The 18,594-nt window shown below is 35.5% G+C and overlaps 1 protein-coding gene across 1 annotated transcript in view; it reads right to left on the reverse strand.

The window, feature by feature from the left end:
- Positions 1 to 10,738: 10,738 nt before the first annotated feature.
- Positions 10,739 to 18,594, reverse strand: part of LOC106872116 (PHD finger protein 14) — a 61,742-nt gene continuing 53,886 nt past the window's right edge. Inside the window, exons 19-20 of the mRNA XM_052967667.1 lie at positions 14,469 to 14,604; positions 10,739 to 11,084 (exon numbers count right to left, since the gene is read on the reverse strand). Coding sequence (XP_052823627.1) covers positions 10,959 to 11,084; positions 14,469 to 14,604 — 262 coding nt within the window. The 3' untranslated portion in view covers positions 10,739 to 10,958. The remainder of the gene's footprint in view (positions 11,085 to 14,468; positions 14,605 to 18,594) is intronic.

Raw genomic sequence — 18,594 nt, forward strand, 5'->3', positions numbered from 1 at the left:
ATATTTTGAAAATTCTCCATTGGAACTCCTAGACTTACTTTTAACCATGCTTTGGTTAAAAGCAATAAATATTTCTAGCTTGGTCAGTTTATCGACTGAGTTTATTTTAATTTTTTTTTTCCTTCTCTCTTTTGACTTACTGGAATTTTCATGGTTATTTGCTTTTTGATTGAATTCTAACTTATCAAAAGAATTCCAGTTTACACAAGCTTTTTTTTTCTCTTGCCATATCATTTTAAAAATGGTTTCTATTTGTGACTTTTGTAAATGCTTATTGAAAATTTTGTATGAAATTCTTTTTGTTTTTCCTTTCTTTCTTTCTTTTGTAAATTTGTTTCTCTTCATTTTCAAACCATCTTTTTATATCAAATTCCTGTATAAAAACTGCTGAAATGTGAATCTGTCGATGCAGTTTAAATGTCAATTGTTTTCACTTCCTAAGTGCCACTGTATCTTTTCTGTTGTGAATATCTCATCTGGATCCAATCATCATCTAGCATATGATATCACCATTTTGTGCAAATAGCCTTACTTAGGGCTCTTGTGACTCCTTTCTGTGAATATCTCCTATGTAGCTAGAGCATTGGCCTGGTCTGGGATGTCGGGGTGCCATTTCCTCCTTTTGCTTCCCAGTAATGATGTTTAAAACTGACCTGTTATTAAGGTCTTGGACTTGAACTTTTCAGCAGATGTGAACTTGGATGAGGAGACTTTCAAAGAAGGGTGGGATCTGAAAATAATACAAACATACATACAACAAAGACAAGGCAGCAAGCAGAACTTGGATATGATTTCTCACCTATGTGATACTTATGCTGAAATTTGAAATAAATTGTTTTTTTTTTTGTTTTTTTTTTTTGTGCTATATATCATTTTTTCTTCTTCCCCTTTTTATTTAAAACCCAGAAATAATGCTGCTTGATACAGCAATACCTTCATCCCCAATAGTGCCATAATCAATTGTAACCATTTCACCAAATGTATTTTTCCATAACTGCAGACTTGACTTGTATATTTTGTCAAACCATGGAGTATTTTCATCCCCTCTCTCCCTTTTTAAATAAAATTTCTTGGAAGGTTAAGTTTGTGAGAATCTCAAACATGCTTATTTTTTGTTTGTTTTTAATGGTCAGTCTAGTTGAAAACTTTTAAAACATCCATCATATTTTAAATTCTCTTAGATGTTCTTTTTTTTTCTCTTTATTTTTAGTATTTATTCCTTTCTTTTTTAATGTTGCAGATTTCTTAAAACTTGGGTATTAGGTAACATGTGAATCTAATTAAATTAAATTAAAATTAAAATCATAATTTTTGTTCTTAGTTTTCCCTCTCATATTTTTTATTTCCTCAATTTTGATATCACAGATAAGGTTTAGATTTAGATATTTGTTTTGATCTTATAAGTGTTTTAGTTGCTTTGCTAGTAAATCAACCCTATTATTATTTTTTAAAATAGTTTAATACAACTGCATTTAGGATTTTAATAATTTTGGTGGGCAAAGTTAAAACCTTGTACCACATAATACTTAGGCTTATTATGCCAATGCTTGTAGATATTACAAGGTCCTGAACCCGACTCATTTTAAATGTGATTGGAAATTTTGATTATATATTAGGTTAATTAGGATAGCTTCAGAACTCAGTCAGTGAAACTCTTCATTTTCATTGGTTTTTAATTTAATTCTACACTTATACTGTCCTGCATTTCAGTCCATCTTACTCTATAAGTTTGAACCATCTGAAACCATATTCTTGTGCACAACAGCTTTTTACTAAACCGTTTATAGTTTGTGTTTTGCCCCTGTATTCTGTGAACATTTATTTTACCTTGTTCTGGTAATATAAATTTATACTACTTCCTCTTGAGATTCTATAACCATATAATGGTTATATATTTTATGAGCATATTTGCGTACATGTCTTGTCTGCATACACTTTGCTAATATTTGAACTAGATTCCTTTTTAATCACAAATAAAATTAATTTGAATTGATTATTAGGTATACAATTTCAAGATGGCAATGTTTATAATTGATACTTTGGGATATAATGAAATTGATTTATTGTTGGCTTTATAGTTTAGATTTTTTTTTTTTTTTTTAACAGAACTAAAGTCATTTCTTGTAAGAGAGTGACTTGGTAGTATGTATTTTGCTTTTGCTAATTGTTTTTAGGTGCCTATGTAGTCATAAGTAGACATAGGTCCCTTCTTGAGCCTCTTGCTCCATTAGCTACACCAATATTAAACTGGTACTCATTTCATTTGACTAGACTGGAGCAGTGTAACATAATTCCTTGCTCAAGGACATGACACACTTCCCATCCAGGAATTGAACCCATGACCTTATGATTGTGAGTCCAACACTCTAAGGGGAGGCGTCTTCACTAAAGTTCTGTATAATAGCTTGGATTGTTATACTTTTTTTTTTTATCCCCTAAATTGTGTTATTACAAAATTTTTTTTTTTCTCTCAGTATTTTTGAAGGGTAAAATCTAACCTAACTACATAATTTTTCTGAATTTCATTGCCTTGTTCATGAATTTTGCTGACATCTTAATTTTTTACCCCAACACTCCTGATCGGTATATGATAATTCTCAAACATAAGTTTACTGCAGTGTTTGTCATACCCTTCCATCTCCATGATGCATTTTATAGTATCAGAGCCTGCTTAAATCAAAAGTGTTATGACACTATCTGGCCCAAATTTTCTATCAGATTTGGCCTCTCATGCCTGCTCTACAATGTCATTCTAAAAATAAACAAACACGTCATTGAAATCCTAAATCTTCAAGATAATGCATGATTAATTCAAAACAGTGTGAATAAATATAGGCATCATATTTAATAGAGTAATCTGAATGCTAAGGGATTAAACAAAGTATATTATCTTAGAATCGGGAGCAGCCTTGAGTGGGTTGATACCAAATGCTTAAACCAATTGACTTCAACATTGTCACTTTGTACAGTACTGCCAAGTTTCCTCATTGCACATTCTTGACATTTTATAATCCTGCAAATTTTCTAAATGATCTTTATTTATTTATTTTTTTTAAATGGTTGACACAATAATAAGCATATTACATTTCATCTTTTCAGCATATATATATATATTTAATGATTTAAACCCAGGGTTTCTCAAATTAACTATCACCTTTTTTTTTTTTCCTGACATTTTTGCTGTAATTCAACAAAATTACATCACCATTGTTTTAATGTCCACTTTTCCATACTTGCATGTCTCAGATGGAATTTGTTGATTCAGATTCTCTATCTTCAGATGTCATTCCTGTTGCCAAATGAGGTAATATATCACCCAAGCTGAACATGTTTTCATGGAAGGTTGGAAACAAAGGATACCACTTTTATGACAGTAACACTAATTTCCCAACTTGTATGTGTTGCCAAGACAAGGAGATACTAACAGGCACATGACCAGCTTCTTTCAGTTTATCTATCACATCAACGCAGAAGGCTTCTGTTGACCTGGAGTATAGTAGATACTTGCTCAAGGGGCCATGCAGTGGCACTGAACCTAAGACCATATGGTTAGGAAGTAAACTGTTCAATCACAGCCATAGTTGATTCCTGTTAAAAACTAGCAGAAACATAAATATTTGTCAATATAATATGGAATGTTAGAACAATATTTTGATCAGTAATATTGTTTTCAAATTTTGGCACTAAGCCAGCAATTTTGAGGACTAAGTTGATTACATCAGCCCCAGTACTCGACTGGTACTTTATTGATCCTGAGAGGCAAAGTCCTCAGCAGAACTTGGAATATAAGGATGGACGAAATGCTAAGAATTTTGCCCATTGTGCTAATGATTTTGCTAACTTAACTTGCCACCTTTTTTTAATTTTTTTATCACTATTAGATGATCCTTGGGCCTCATGGAGTCAATGACAAGTAACCGAGACCTTTGGAGATATGCTGTGCTTCAGAACTCCCAGCAAGCCAAGTGAGACCGTGGCGTATACCAGTGCAGCATCACCGGCCTATCAAAGAGTACCTTTCAATCATTGGGCAGTAAACTACGCTTTTGAAGACATGTTGAGTCAAGTGAAGTCGTGGCCGATGACGGTACCGCCTGATTGGCACCTGTGCCGGTGACGCGTAAAAAGCACCATTCCAACATGGTCGATACCAGTGCCGCATGACTGGTCCTGTGCCAATGGCACGTAAAAAAAAGTACTATTCGAGTTTGATCATTGCCAGTGCTGCTTGACTGGCTCCTGTGCTGGTGGCACATAAAAAGTACCTACTATACTCTTGGAGTAGTTGGTGTTAGGCAGGCAGGGCATCCAGCTCTGCCAGATAAGATTGGAGCTTGGTGCAGCCTTCTGGCTTGCTAGCTCTCAGTCAAACCGTCCAATCCATGCCAGCATGGAAAGCGGACATTAAACGATGATGATAATCTATATTCAATAAAAATGCCAAATAATTTTGAAATTTAAGGCAGTTAAAAGATGAACTTATCACCCACTCTTTTTGACTCCCAATACTATTATATAAAAGTTTCCACTTTCCTACCAGGCTCTGGTGGCACCAACCACTCTGACAAGGACTGATCAAAACTAATGAGGGCCTAAAACAATTATCTGTTCATCAATCATCTTAGAATTTACTAGTGTAGAATTATTGACATTTTTTTGTGCTTATTTTTTAAAATCTAAATTTTTTTTTTTTTAGCCTTTTATGGCTGCCATAATCAAAATGTATTGCATTTACAAAAATTTGGTATCCCCACCCTTTTTTTTTTCTGTTGCTCAGAATGGTGAAAAAAAAAAAAAATCCCAAATGAAATTTTGTGTAACCATTCATGTGATAATGAATTTATTTTAATATGAACATTAACGTGCGGGTGACACGTAAAAGCACCCACTACACTCTGAGTGGTTGGCGTTAGGAAGGGCATCCAGCTGTAGAAACTCTGCCAAATCAGATTGGAGGCTGGTGTAGCCATCCGGTTTCACCAGTCCTCAGTCAAATCGTCCAACCCATGCTAGCATGGAAAGCGGACGATGATGATGATGATTAACCCTGTCAAGCCATGGCAGGAATGGCTTAATTGTCTTCTGTACCAAATTCCCACTAAAGCAGTAATGATCAATGTGCACAGAAAACGATGGTAAAATACTAAAATCAACTTGCAGCTTTGTCGTCAAGTGTGTTTGTTTCTAACTCATAGGTGTTGTTTGCTTTTGTTTTTAATTGTGAAGAAAAAAAAACGATATGTGATGAACCCAGCACTTTCTCTTGTAAACTAACAAAGCCTGGATTCTGCAGTTGAGGATATTCTTCGGAGGAAGAGTTTACACTTACGCTGGCAATGGGAGTGATTCAAACTGGTGTACATGATGAAAGTAACAATTCAAGTGAACAAATATGGTAGTTGACAGAAAGATCTCTTATTCTAAATTTTTTTTTTTTTTTTTTGTGTGACTTTTCATTTGTTTGTTTGTAATCATTACTCTTGAGCTGTATATGCAAATATTTATTTTTTGATTCAGGATCCCAGGTTTGAGAGGGTAAATTAAAAGGGTGGTTGGATTGGTGATGTAGGAAATGTAGTGATTTGAGGCTAGTATTGAAATAGGTGCAGGCATGGCTGTGTGGTAGAAAGTTTGTTTCCCGGCAACACAATTCCCAGTTCAGTCACTGTTTGTCCCCAGACCAACCAAATCCTTGTGGGTGGTTTTGGTAGATGGAAATTGAAAGAAGTCCGTCATATTTGTGTATGTATATATTACTGTCTCCTTGCCTTGACATAGTGTGATAGCTGTAAACGAGTGTCCTTCATTTCCCGTATTCTGTGAAGATATATCTGTTCATGGGGAAATATCACCCTACTTGGAAATGGGTGCAGATTAGTGACAGGAAGGGCATCCCACTAGAAAGTTCACTTCAACTAAATCCATCCAATTCATGTGAGTATTGAAAAGTAGATTTTAACCTTTAAACTGGCCATATCTGGCCTAAATACTCTGCCTGTTTTATGTTCAAACTGGCCAGATCCAACCTTCTCACACCCACCCTAAACTAATCACATCATTAAAAGCTTGAAGCTATGAGATAATGCATGCTTAGTTCAGAACAATGTACATAAATAAGCATCATATTTGACAGTAATCTGAATGCTAAATGGTTAAAATGATGGTTTCATCACCCACCCCTCTTAGTGATCTACTCATGAAAAATATTTCCTCTGCTGAAGGTTTTTTTTTTTTTATACAACCATTCCCATTTGCTGTATTCATTAAGTAACAATATTTGTTTATGCCTGGCTTTTAATACTTGCACTTTGATTTCAAGTTCTATTATTTTTCTGTTCTATCTGTCAGTATATCAATTCCCTTTTTTAGTGACATGCTGTTTCTATTTCACTTTTATGGGTCAAATGGATGATAAGCACCGGTTAAGAATTTTTTGTGTTTTAGCTCCCTCAAACACCCTGCCCCCTTTTTTTTTTAACCAGAACAGGAACTTGTAATTTTCTTTAAAGAAAAAAGAAATTGCTTAGCCACAGATCAATTGAATATAATTTGAGAGATCTAACTGTTGTTAATGTTGCTAAGCAACCATGAAGTTGCATGCCATCTACCTTTTTATTCATCCCAATGTGCTTGCAACTTCAGCATTGCCTTCCTGGTATTTTCACATATCTTTCTTGAACATAAAGATGCTGGTATGGTTGTATGGTAAGAAGTTTCCTAACCACATGGTTCTGGGTTCAGTCCAACTGCATGGCACCCTGGGCAGGTATCCTCTATAGCCTCAGGTTGAACAAAGACTTGTGAGTGGATTTGGTAAACAGAAACTGAAAGAAGCCAGTTGTATATATATATATATATATATTTTTTTTTTTATACTCTGCTTTTGCTGGTTTCAGTCATAGAACCAGTGATAAGGCTGGGACACTGTTTTCAAGAGTTTTGTTTAATTATATCAACTTGCCTGTCCATTACCCATCTCTTTATCTTAACTGGTTACATTCCATCCTCCCATTTTTAAGAGTTACTTCCCTTTCGGCAATAAATATCAACTCAATGGTTTTAGTACAATTCAACTCAAGCCCTATTAGTCACTTATCCAAGGTGCCACTCACTAGCATGGTTGTGAAGTATCCTTTCTAACTACTCCACTACTTTTTTTTTTTTCTATTTTAAAGCTCAAGGGTTGGGGGCCAGGATTATTCCTAAACAATTGTGTAGGAAATGCATTGACAACTGAATTTAATGTCTGTTGCCACTAATGATATAACTAGATTTTTATTTAATTAATAATTTCTCCTTTCATTTTACAGCCACTCTAGCTGTAAAATGATCACAAATTTAAAGTGGGTTAAGGATGAGAATTCTGTTGCACAGCCTTACCTTAAAAACAAATGTTGCATTAGCATAAGTTTAAAATTCAAACTGTTTTGGAGTAAGTATAGTTCAATGCAAGTTTTCCTTTTTAAACCACCTCCCCTGTATCACTTGGTATTGCATTCTTTTCAACTAATCTTGAGTGCAATGTCTGTCATAAACACCATTTTGAGACAAAAAGAAATATAGGTTTTACTAACAGAATGCAAACCATTTACCTATTTGCTTCAGTCTAAAATTTTTACTTATGTTAACATTTACATCAATCCACGAACATTCTTCTACATTACTGCTGTCCTGAGTTCTGTGAAACTTTCATAAAGCAAAATTAAAAAAAAAAAAATCTATATATTCAGACAATAATTTCAGTGTTGCATCACTACTACTGTGATTGCTGTTTCTCTTGCCTGTTTGCAGGGAGATGTCTATAAGAAAAGAATACACATAGATATTTCTATGAAGTTACATTCTAGAATTACAGCAAAGATAATCTAATGTAGATTACTTTTGCAGAAATAATGTTATGCATTTGTTGGTCAGACTTGTCAGGTGACATAATCAGTAATGGTTATTTTTGGTGTTGGTTATACAATATATATATGGTTTGATTGTTTTTCTTATCTAGCTGGGTTGCAGCTGTACCTGACTAGTGAAGCCAATGGAGCTGATGTTGAGTTTCCAGTGCTTAGATATTTTGAATCTGTTAGGTTGAAATACATTTGGTGTAAGTAATTGGTGCAGGTGTGGCTATGGTGAAGTAGTTTGCTTCCCAGCAGCATGGTTTCAGGTTCGGTCCCACTGGTGGACTCTACATTTGTATTAACATTACCTATCAGAGCAAAGTTTAAATACAAAGTAGCCTGGGTACCAGGGATGAGTTAAGAGAGAGAATTAGGTTTTTTTTTTTTTTTTTTTTTTTTTTTTTTCTTGAAAAAAAAAAAGAATTTTATGTTAGTAAGAAGTGGCAGGTATGGTTCATGTTAGATAAATGTCAAACGATGTTTGTGTCAAGAAGGAGAATTATCCAATAGACTTTGGTTTTATTGGTCATATTTGTCAGGAAAAAAACAGAAACTGAAACTCATGAATTGGTGCTATTGACTTCAATTACTTATAAGTAATTGAATGTTTGTATTTGTGTGGTTGAGAAGTTTGCTTCCTAACCACAAGGTTTCAGGTGCAGTCTCGCTATCTAGGCTAGGTTCTACAATAGCCCCGAGTCAACCAAAGCTTTATAAGTGGATTTGACAGATGGAAACTGAAAGAAGCCTGTCATATAAAAGTATATGTATGTACATTTGTGTTTCCTTGTCTTGACATCATGTGATAGTTGTAAATGAATACAATTGTCATACAAGCATTTCATTTCCAACATTCTGCATAAACATGTCTGACCAAAGAGGAAATATTACTTTGCTTGGAAAAGAAGGGCATCTGGCCAAAAAAAATCTGCAAGCATAGAAAAGTGGACGATTTGTGTCAGGCATTCATCTAAGAGGAATAGAATTCTGGTTAGAGAATCCACAGCATTGTGAACCAAAGGCAACCATCCACAGTGAACCTAGACATCTGAATTGGAGATCACTGACCAGTCACAATTCCAACAGAAGATACCATATAATGTGAGGATCAGATATTGATTCAAGATCCAACTTGTTTGTAGTAAGCCATCTTTTTTTCAGCTACCCATCCTGTTCTTCACATATTCTTAGGGCGAGTTATGGAATGACTACAATGCATCACAGAGGTATTTACAAGGGATGACAAGGTGTGTGACCAGACCAGTGGAAGTGTCTTTTGAACAAGACTTCTCGTAAGTAGCCCAACTGAAGTCAGTGAGTATGGGGAGGCCTCTTGGGTTACCATTCACAAACTGGAGTAGAAGAAAATATGGGTTTATAGGTCTGCTGATTATATAGGACAACCACCAGAGGCATTATTCATGGGCCCTGTTTTTTTTACAAGGTAAGATGCAGTTAGAAACAATGTGTTAGGACATCATGGACTCTCTAACTGAGAACTTGACCTGAGGGATTAATAGCATTAACAATACTACAGATAGATAGCCTCCCAAAGAGGTTGTTTTACTGGACTCTGGTTCCCCTGCAAGTGGAAGCAACCAGGGCTCCTGAATAGGTTACTTTCTTGCAGATGGCAGAAGCATATATAAGAAATGTGGTGCTATATCACATTGAAACATTGGTACTAAATACAGTAATTAGAAAGTAGTAAAGGCACATGGCTCAGCAGTTATTGTTGGGCTCACAATCATGAGGTAGTGAGTTCGATTCCTGGACTGGGCTCTATGTTGTTTGTGAGCAAGACACTTTATTTCATATAGCTCCAGTTCACTCAGCTGCAGAAATGAGTTGCAATGTCACTGGTGCCAAGCAGTATCAGGCTTTGCCTTTCCCTTGGATAACATCGGTGGCATGGAGAGGGGTGATTGGTATGCATGGGTGACTGCTAGTCTTCTATAAACAACCTTGTCCAGATTTGTGCCATTGAGGAGAACTTTCTAGGTGCATCCCCATGGTTATTTTTGACCAAAGGGGTCTATTTTAAGGAACTGAGGATGATAAGCATTGTCAAAGTAAGGAAGGAAGTTGGCTGCACTGGTTGTGGATGGTACTCTGAGAAGAGGTAGACTGAAGAAGACTTGAAATAAAATAGTTAAATCAGACATGAGCAGAAATGCTGTATTCCTGCAGATTTTTAGCAAGCCTGGGTTAGCTAAGAAAAAGAATGAAACCTTCAAATCCTATTAAGCATTTATATAACAATTCTGTTGACCACCAGTGTAATCAATGGATTAGTTTTTGTCTTTATATTTCAACATTTTATTTCAATTCTAAAGGAATAAAATGGTGAAGGATCTTTAGATATTTGAGCAAGAAATTAACCCTTTTCATATCAACCTGCAAGACCACCCCTGATTTTATGACATAAACTCCGTAAATGATCTAAATTAGAACCGCCCATCAAAATTTTATAATAATTTGTTCCAAACAACAGATTAGTAAAGACAAAGTTATTATACTAAATTCTCCATTAGTTTCAAAATTGATTAAAACAAAAGCACTGAATTTCTACAGAAATATGGTAACAAAAGGATTAAAGAGAAAAAAAAAAACGTTTCTCTGGAACACTGACTTTACCATGAGAAATTTACTTCAATGATTATTATGATCACCTTGTTGAAATTTTAATTGTTTGACTAATCTTTAATCAATCATATTGTACATTTTAAAATTGCTTTGAAGGACACTGGTGATCAACTAAATTTAACATTTCTGAGCTAAAACAGTTGATTGACTCGTTTAATTTTAGCCCAGAATTTAACAAAAATTCACAAAACACATCATAGAACAATAAATACACATTTCATTTTCAGGAAATTAATCTTCATTTAAATATTTTAAATGTAAATTAAAAACTAATTCATAGCAAATTCTTTTTTTTTTTTTCTTTTTTTTTTTAATTGAAGAAAAATTATCCAGTCACTAGTGTTTGTAAGCTGCATGGTGATATGATAATTACAATGTAACCATTGTAATTAGTTACAACAAATTGAGAGAAATGAATCAGAGTTCCATGACTTCTTCAGAATCTTCATTCTCTTCTCGTTTGCCAACCTTTTCTAGTTTCATAGACTTCCGTTTCTTTCCCTTTTTCTGTTTAGAATTTGATCGATTCCGTAGACGCTTTTCCTATTAAAGTGAAGTAAAACACAACAAACAAAAATATTACAAGACACTATCCACAGGAGATTTGTCTGAGAGAAATTAAATGGTTTTTGTTGGTCATTCAATATGAAGGTATCAATAATTCCATGATTTTAATATAAGTTTTTACCTTGTGTATCAGCTGCTATTGTAGTTTTTTTTTTTAGATTTTTTTCTGTGAACTTACAAAGAAAAAAATATGTGAATAAAAAAGATAGGGAATTATTTACAATCAAGTGATATACATATACATTTAGAAGAAGCTGGAAATGTTTCTATAAATGATACTGTCATGAAAGCAAGTATCTTCTAACTTTTGAATAATAATAGTAATAATAATAATAATGATGATGATTAGTTGTTATATAATAATACAAATGTAGTACAGTAGGGAGGAGAACAAAGGAAAACAGGAAAAAGCGCACTCAAGTTATAGTAAGCAAGAAAACAAACAGAACTCTACTCCCTTCAGGTAAATTGCCTTGCTTGATATGTAGGAATGGTGTGGGTAGGAACTCTATACAGTGTACCCAGTGCAAGCTATGGACACATAAGAAGAATCACAGGAAGGTTAATAGAGAAAGTAGTGTTTGTATGTGGAAAGATGCAGAGGAACCATAAACACTAGGGATACATGGGAAATTGATTTTATTCAAAAGCTCTGAAGGATCCCTAAAGGAAGTCAATAGTTTCTGTTACTTAGCTGACCTAATTAGCAGTGGAGGAGGGCATTCCAAAAGTATAGCTGCTAGAATAAGAACAAGCTGGAGCAAGTTCAGTGAGCTGTTACCTCTCTCTGTTGGTAACAAAAAGTCTCTCCTGATGAGTGAAAAGCAGATCGTATGATGCTTGTGTATGAACAACAATGCTACACAGTAGTGAGATGCGGATCCTGAATGCAGAGGACTTAAGACTAGAGAGGAATGAAGCTAATATGCTATGGTGGATGTGCAATAACAGTATGCAATTACCACTAAATGCTAATGTATTGAGAGAAAAATTAGGTGCAAGAGGAATCTGATATAGTATGCAAGAGAGAAGACAATGCTGGTTTGGCCATGCGATGTGTATGGATGAGAACAGCTACATAAAGTGGTTGGAATTTCAGGAAAAGGGGGACCCAGGAAGACATGGAAGGAACTAGTGAAGACTGATCTCAAGATACTGAACCTTAAAGAGGAGACTCAGATGATTGACAGCTTGCTGTACTTGAGGAGACCCATTCATTACAGCAAAAATGATGTTCTAAAACAACCTTTCAGGACCATGTACCTCCTTTCTCTATGTTCCATCAAGCATTTCCCACATCTCATCCTCTAACAACCATCACTCCTCTATCTATGGTACTACTTGGCTGCTGCAATCACTTGAGAGCAGAATTAGCACATATTACAATCCCCTCCCCACTTTCTTTTTGGTTTCAGTAACCTTCCCTCATTCCTGGAATCACTTCCATTTTTCATTATCATCCTTGCCCACCACCTTTCTGTGCCTTCAGCTAGTTCTCTCTCTCTTTTCTATCATACTCCTTCTTAACATCTGCTTTCATACTCAATACCCTCTAATATCTGCTAACTCACCCCATTTACTAAAGCACCCACCCTATGTACCTCTACATCTCCCTTCCTACTGCTTCTAAACCTTGCACATCATGTCACTACTTTCTGATCTATTCTCCTTCCCAAGCCACTTCTGTATATCTCACCTGACCCCTCTCTATACTAATATCTCCCATCAACCACACCTCCACCCTTGTTCATCACTCACTACATTCACCTCTACCCCCCCCCCCAATCTCTTATTCTCCTCTCACACCAGCAACTCCCACTAACCCTTATATAATATGTGTGGTAGACTTGTATTTCCTGCATAGAAAGACATCTGAGCTTGTCTCCAAACAGATTTTAGCCTTTCGACACATGGCATAGAACCACTGTCTCTCTTCCCCCTCTCACAGACACCCCTCCCCATTTAGTCAAAGAGGCTTCTTCATTTTTCCTTCATCCTGTTCTTTTCTTTCTTGCAAGTTACTTGGCAACCTCACTAGGGCTGGTGGCATGAAAAAAGCACCCACTACACACTGTGAAGTTGTTGCCTTTAAAAAGGGCATCCAACCATGAAAACCATGCCCAAGCTGACACTGGAGCTTGATGTGGCCCTGTGGATTACTAGATCCTGTCAAACTGGCCAACTCATGCCAGCTTTTTATCGAAGTCAAGAGAATGAAAGGTTAAATTGACCAAGGCAGAATTTGAACTCACAATGTAAAGCTGCTAAGCATTTTGCCCGGCGTGCTAATGATTCTGCCAGTTCCTCACAACAACAACAACAACAATAATAATAATAATAATAATAATAATAATGATAATAATAATTACAACAGTAACAACAATTTGAAATTTTGATACAAGACCAGTAAGTTCGGGGGATGGGGTAAGCCAATTACATCAATCCCAATGTTCAACTGGTGCTTATTTTTTTTACCCCAAAAGGATGAAAGACAAAGCCATTCTCGACAGAATTTGAATTCAGAATGTAGAGATGTATGAAATGTCACTAAGCATTTTGCCCAGTGTGCTAACACTTCTGCCAACTTGCTGCCTTTAATAATAATAATAATAATAATAATAATAAATGCCCTGATGCAGTACCAGGCAGTGGCTTTCATGGCTTCTCATCTTAACTGATTGGAAGTGTTATGTACATTGTTCAGTATTGGTATAAAAGATGGGCTACAGCAAATATTCTGTTCAATACCACAGATATGCTTGTCAGTTATTTAACCTTAACCAGTTGAGCATATCTCTTGGTGGCTGACGATATGTGTATCTCTGATCACGAGCAGAAGTAGTGGGAGAGCATCATAGCCATGTGTTGAGAGGAATTCTTTTGGGGTTTGGATAATTCAACTCTGGAAACATGGGTGTTTTGTTCAACATCCTTAAACAACCTTTATTCAGGGACTTTTTCAGCGGGATGGGCTACTTGATCCGAAGAAAATTCTAACTGGGCCCCACCTGCAAGGTCATGTGCTGTTTATCTTGATATGAGATCATGTCACGCACATATGGTTGTAATGCATGTGCCTGGTGTACCCTTATCAGATGGGTAGTCATGATGAGTATATTGGGCTTTGTATATTTTACCCCAGTGTCACTTTGATGGCATGCATTGCTCTCTCATTCAATAATAATAATAATGATGATGATGATAACGGTTTCAAATTTTGGCGCAAAGCCAGCAAGTTCAAGGAAGGGGTAAATTGATTACATCAACAGCAGTGTTCAACTACTACTACTACTACTACTACTACTGATGATGATGAGGAGGATGATGACAGAGAAAAAGAAAACTAATAATAATACTTACTGATTTTATATCTAATTGTAACTGCTCAAACTTTATTGGTTCCTTGATCTTTTCACGTAGTTTACGAGGAGCGTCAACGTCAACTCCAGTTTCTTCTGAAACATCACTACTTGAGCTGGCACATTCTGAACATTGCCTGATTAGGGAGAGAGAGACACACATACAAAAAAGTAAAATGAAATGAAATGAAAGACCATGGGAAGAAAAACTAACAAAATAAATAACTCTGCAAAAAATAATAATTCTTTCTACTGTAAGCAAAAGGCATGATACTTTGGAGGAGGGGGGATAGTGGATTACATTGACCCCAGTGTTCAACTGGTACTGATTTAATTGACCCTGAGAGGATGAAATGCAAAGTCAACCTGGATGGAATTTGAACTTAGAATGTAAAAACAGATAAAATACCACTAAGCATTTTGTCTGGCGTGCTAATGATTCTGCCAGCTTACTGCTTTAATTAATTAATTAATTAATTAATTAATTAATAATAATAATAATAATAATAATAATAATAATAATAATAATAATAATAATAAAATCATAATATTTCTTTTGGCACAAGGCCAGTAATTTTGATGGGGTGGGGATAATTTGATTACGTAGACACCAGTACTTAAATGATACTTTATTTTATTGACCCCTAAAGGATGAAAGGTAAAGTTGACTGTGGTGACATTTGAACTCAGAATGTAACAGAAGGTAAAAACAACAACAATAGTTTTAACAATCTGTTGTGATATGGAAAACATTTAGAAGCTGAAAGACAATGCTATAATTAAACACACATGAATTTAATATTAATGCTGAAAAATAAAAAAATGAAATAATTTAAAATTATACGTTAATAAGAGATAAAGCTGAAATATAAAATACTTGAGGTTTCATTAAAAATTCAGCCCCTTTGTAAATTTCTTTGAGATATAACAAGACATATTCAATTATAAATTACCAAGTCTAAACTTTGATGAGCTCTAATAAAACTCAAAATCATGTCCAGAATTAATAAGTCCCATATTAATACTACCTCCATTGCGAATATTTATTTTTCAATAAGCCTACTGGCCACATGTGACATCAGTGACTGAAAATTCAGAGTTATTCTATATATCATTAACAGTAAGGTTTGGCTAGTATAAAGTGAGTGGACACCTGTCACTGAGGAAATGCAGTATGTTGAAATCATGTGATCTAGCTTTTTCAGTGTCCATGCCAGATGGTTCTCATCTGTTAACATTATATGTCTGTGTCCTTAGCATTGTGTCTGTATGCACAGTATTTGGTATTCTAATAATAGATCTACATTAAATAAGATACATAGATTGCCAATCAGTATTAATACTGCTTCCCTCACCAATATTCATTTTATGTCCAGAATTGTCTCCCTTATTAAAATACTACTATCAATATTTAATAAATTAATTATATATATTATGTTACATTATTAGATAAGGGACTAGTAATTAGGAACAGATTGAAGCTCTGCAACTAGCAACTTCTGCAACAAAGGAACTTCACATCACCTACACCACACCACACCACACCACTCAAATCCTAAACAAAAGATGTGAACTTATTTCAACTTGCCGACATCAAATGCTTAAATTATTTCACGTTTCAAAGATGACACACTTGATGCACAATAAATGAGAGCTGACTTCAATAAGTATGTGATCACTTGCAAACACAGTAACCCCAATTTATAAATTAACTGTCATTGTATTGTATATCAATCCATTGATTCAGTACAGTCAATTGAGAGGCAGAGTGAAAGTACGGTACGGAAATGGAATTCCTGTTTACTTTACACATACATAAATATATACATTATATCATGTAGAAGCAAAATGACTAAGCGGACATAATTTTAAAACTCCTTGCACTTGCTTATAAATTGGGAGCTAGATGATTATGTTGAGGCATTGGCTTACAGTTGGATGTTCTTCCTGTGACTAACCTGTAACTATTTTTCAAATAATGGATTGTTTTTTTTTTAATTCCATTCATTTTTGAAAGTACAAGGCTATGATTTATAAGCAGAAAATGAGATGATTTGTAAGTGCCACTGTTTTTGGCTCAATGCTTTTAATGCAAAGATGCAGAAAGTAAACAATTACACTCATATATTATATGAAGAATTTTTCTAGTTTCCATCAACCACTATCACTCATAAGGTATATGTATGTGTGTGTATATGGTGCTCCAGCATGACCACAGCCATAAATAAATAAATAAATATATATATATATCTTCATTATAAGATCATAAATTAGAAGAAGAACATACCCTATAAAATATAGCGCAGTTATTTATTTCTGTATGTGTAAAGTAACAGTTTTAGAGAAAAAAACCATTGGCTTCATATCTAGCATGAACTAAGCAAATCCTTAGTTTCTCTAAATGATAACTGTTCTCAGCAAAGAATGTTTTTTAAAAACACAAGACATAAAGAAGGTATCTAATTTCTTTTTATGGCATAACACAATCGAGGTGTTACATTGCTTTGAGACCAAACGAAGCACTTTTAGAGCAAAGTTCATACGATTCGATATAGTAGACATTTATCCATCGATATCAAAAATGTTACTTGATAGGGCATTAGTATATACGAGACGAATTACCGACATAAGTGATAGAGAAATAGATATAATTATGCACGCTAGGAAAATGCTACTGTTCAACCAGGATTCAACCTGAGTCAAATGAACTGACTCTGAAGGCTCCTTCGACATCGCGATGGGGGCATATGACAGCACTGATATTTGCGACCTTATAGGGTTTTACATTCTGGACACCCTAGGTAATAAATTCTCCTCTGTCCACTTCGGCTTATATTGAGATGATGCCTTAGCCATCTCCAGCTACCTGAACTCCAGGATGGAAGCCGTGGGGAGTTGTTAACATTTTCGGAAATTTTTACTTCAAAATTGGAAAACCTAGCTATCTAGTGAAAGAAGACAACTCGCCCGGCTAAAATTTTTTCAGACGAATATATCTTCAACTATCACCATGCGTTCTTGTGTTTTAACAAAACATTCTTTGCTGAGAACAGTTATCATTTAGAGAAACTGAAGATATATCTAGTTCACACTAGATATGAAACCGATGGGCTAAATGGATGCCCAGAAGATGACCAGCATGGAGGAGAAGGGTCTGGAAGCTTAAAGATCCCGCGAATGGACAGAGATTTAGAGACGTATTACTCAAAGCCTTTGATGAAATAGAAGGAGATATAGCATCACATGATGTGGAAGACAACTGGAGGTTTCTATGAGACAACCTGCTGAGGGCCACTAACCAGATCTGTGGATGGTGCAAAGTCCCCTCTTGACCCAAAGTAACGTCGTGGTGGAACAATGTTGTGACAGGGCTATTAGAGAAAAGAAACAGTCTTGGAAGTACGGTGGTAGCAGGGAATTGTATGAGACTGCCAGAAGGGAAGCTAGGAGACAGGTTTATTTAGCCAGAAGGGAAGCAGATAAGAAAAAATTTGCCAATGTTCTGCACTGTGAGGACCAAAGGCTTGAGGTATTTCGTGTTGCAAGACAGTGTGTGAGAGAGAATCATGATGTCGTAGGAGAAAAATGTGTCCACATGGATGATGGTTCACTTGCATTAAAGGAGGCTGCAAAGAGAGAGGTTTGGAGATGCCACTATGAAAGGTTGCTCAATAAAGAGAATGAATGGGAGAAAGAAAGTCTGCCGAATGTCAACCCAACAGCTATCCAGATTGACAGTACCTTGGTAGATAAAGCAATTAAGGGTATGAAGACAGGGAAAGTCCCCGGCCCATCAGGAATCCCTGCAGAGATGCTCAAAATATCTGGCAGTGTCGGTTATAGCCTAGTCACCCGTATAGTTAACCAGGTGATACATGAAGGAGTCATACCCAGTGACTGGTGTAGCAGCACCATAGTCAACTGCTACAAAGGTAAAGGTGACACTTTAGATACAAATAATTACAGAGGTATCAAGTTGTTGGATCAGGTAATGAAGGTGACGGAGAGGGTCATAGCCCAACTAATTAGGGAGAGAGTCAGTTTAGATGAGATGCAGTTTGGGTTTGTGTTGGGGAAAAGCACCACTGATGCTATATTTCTGGTAAGACAGCTACAAGAGAAATACC

Source organism: Octopus bimaculoides, chromosome 4 (genome assembly GCF_001194135.2).
Source record: "Octopus bimaculoides isolate UCB-OBI-ISO-001 chromosome 4, ASM119413v2, whole genome shotgun sequence".
NCBI classification, from domain to species: Eukaryota; Metazoa; Mollusca; class Cephalopoda; order Octopoda; family Octopodidae; genus Octopus; species Octopus bimaculoides.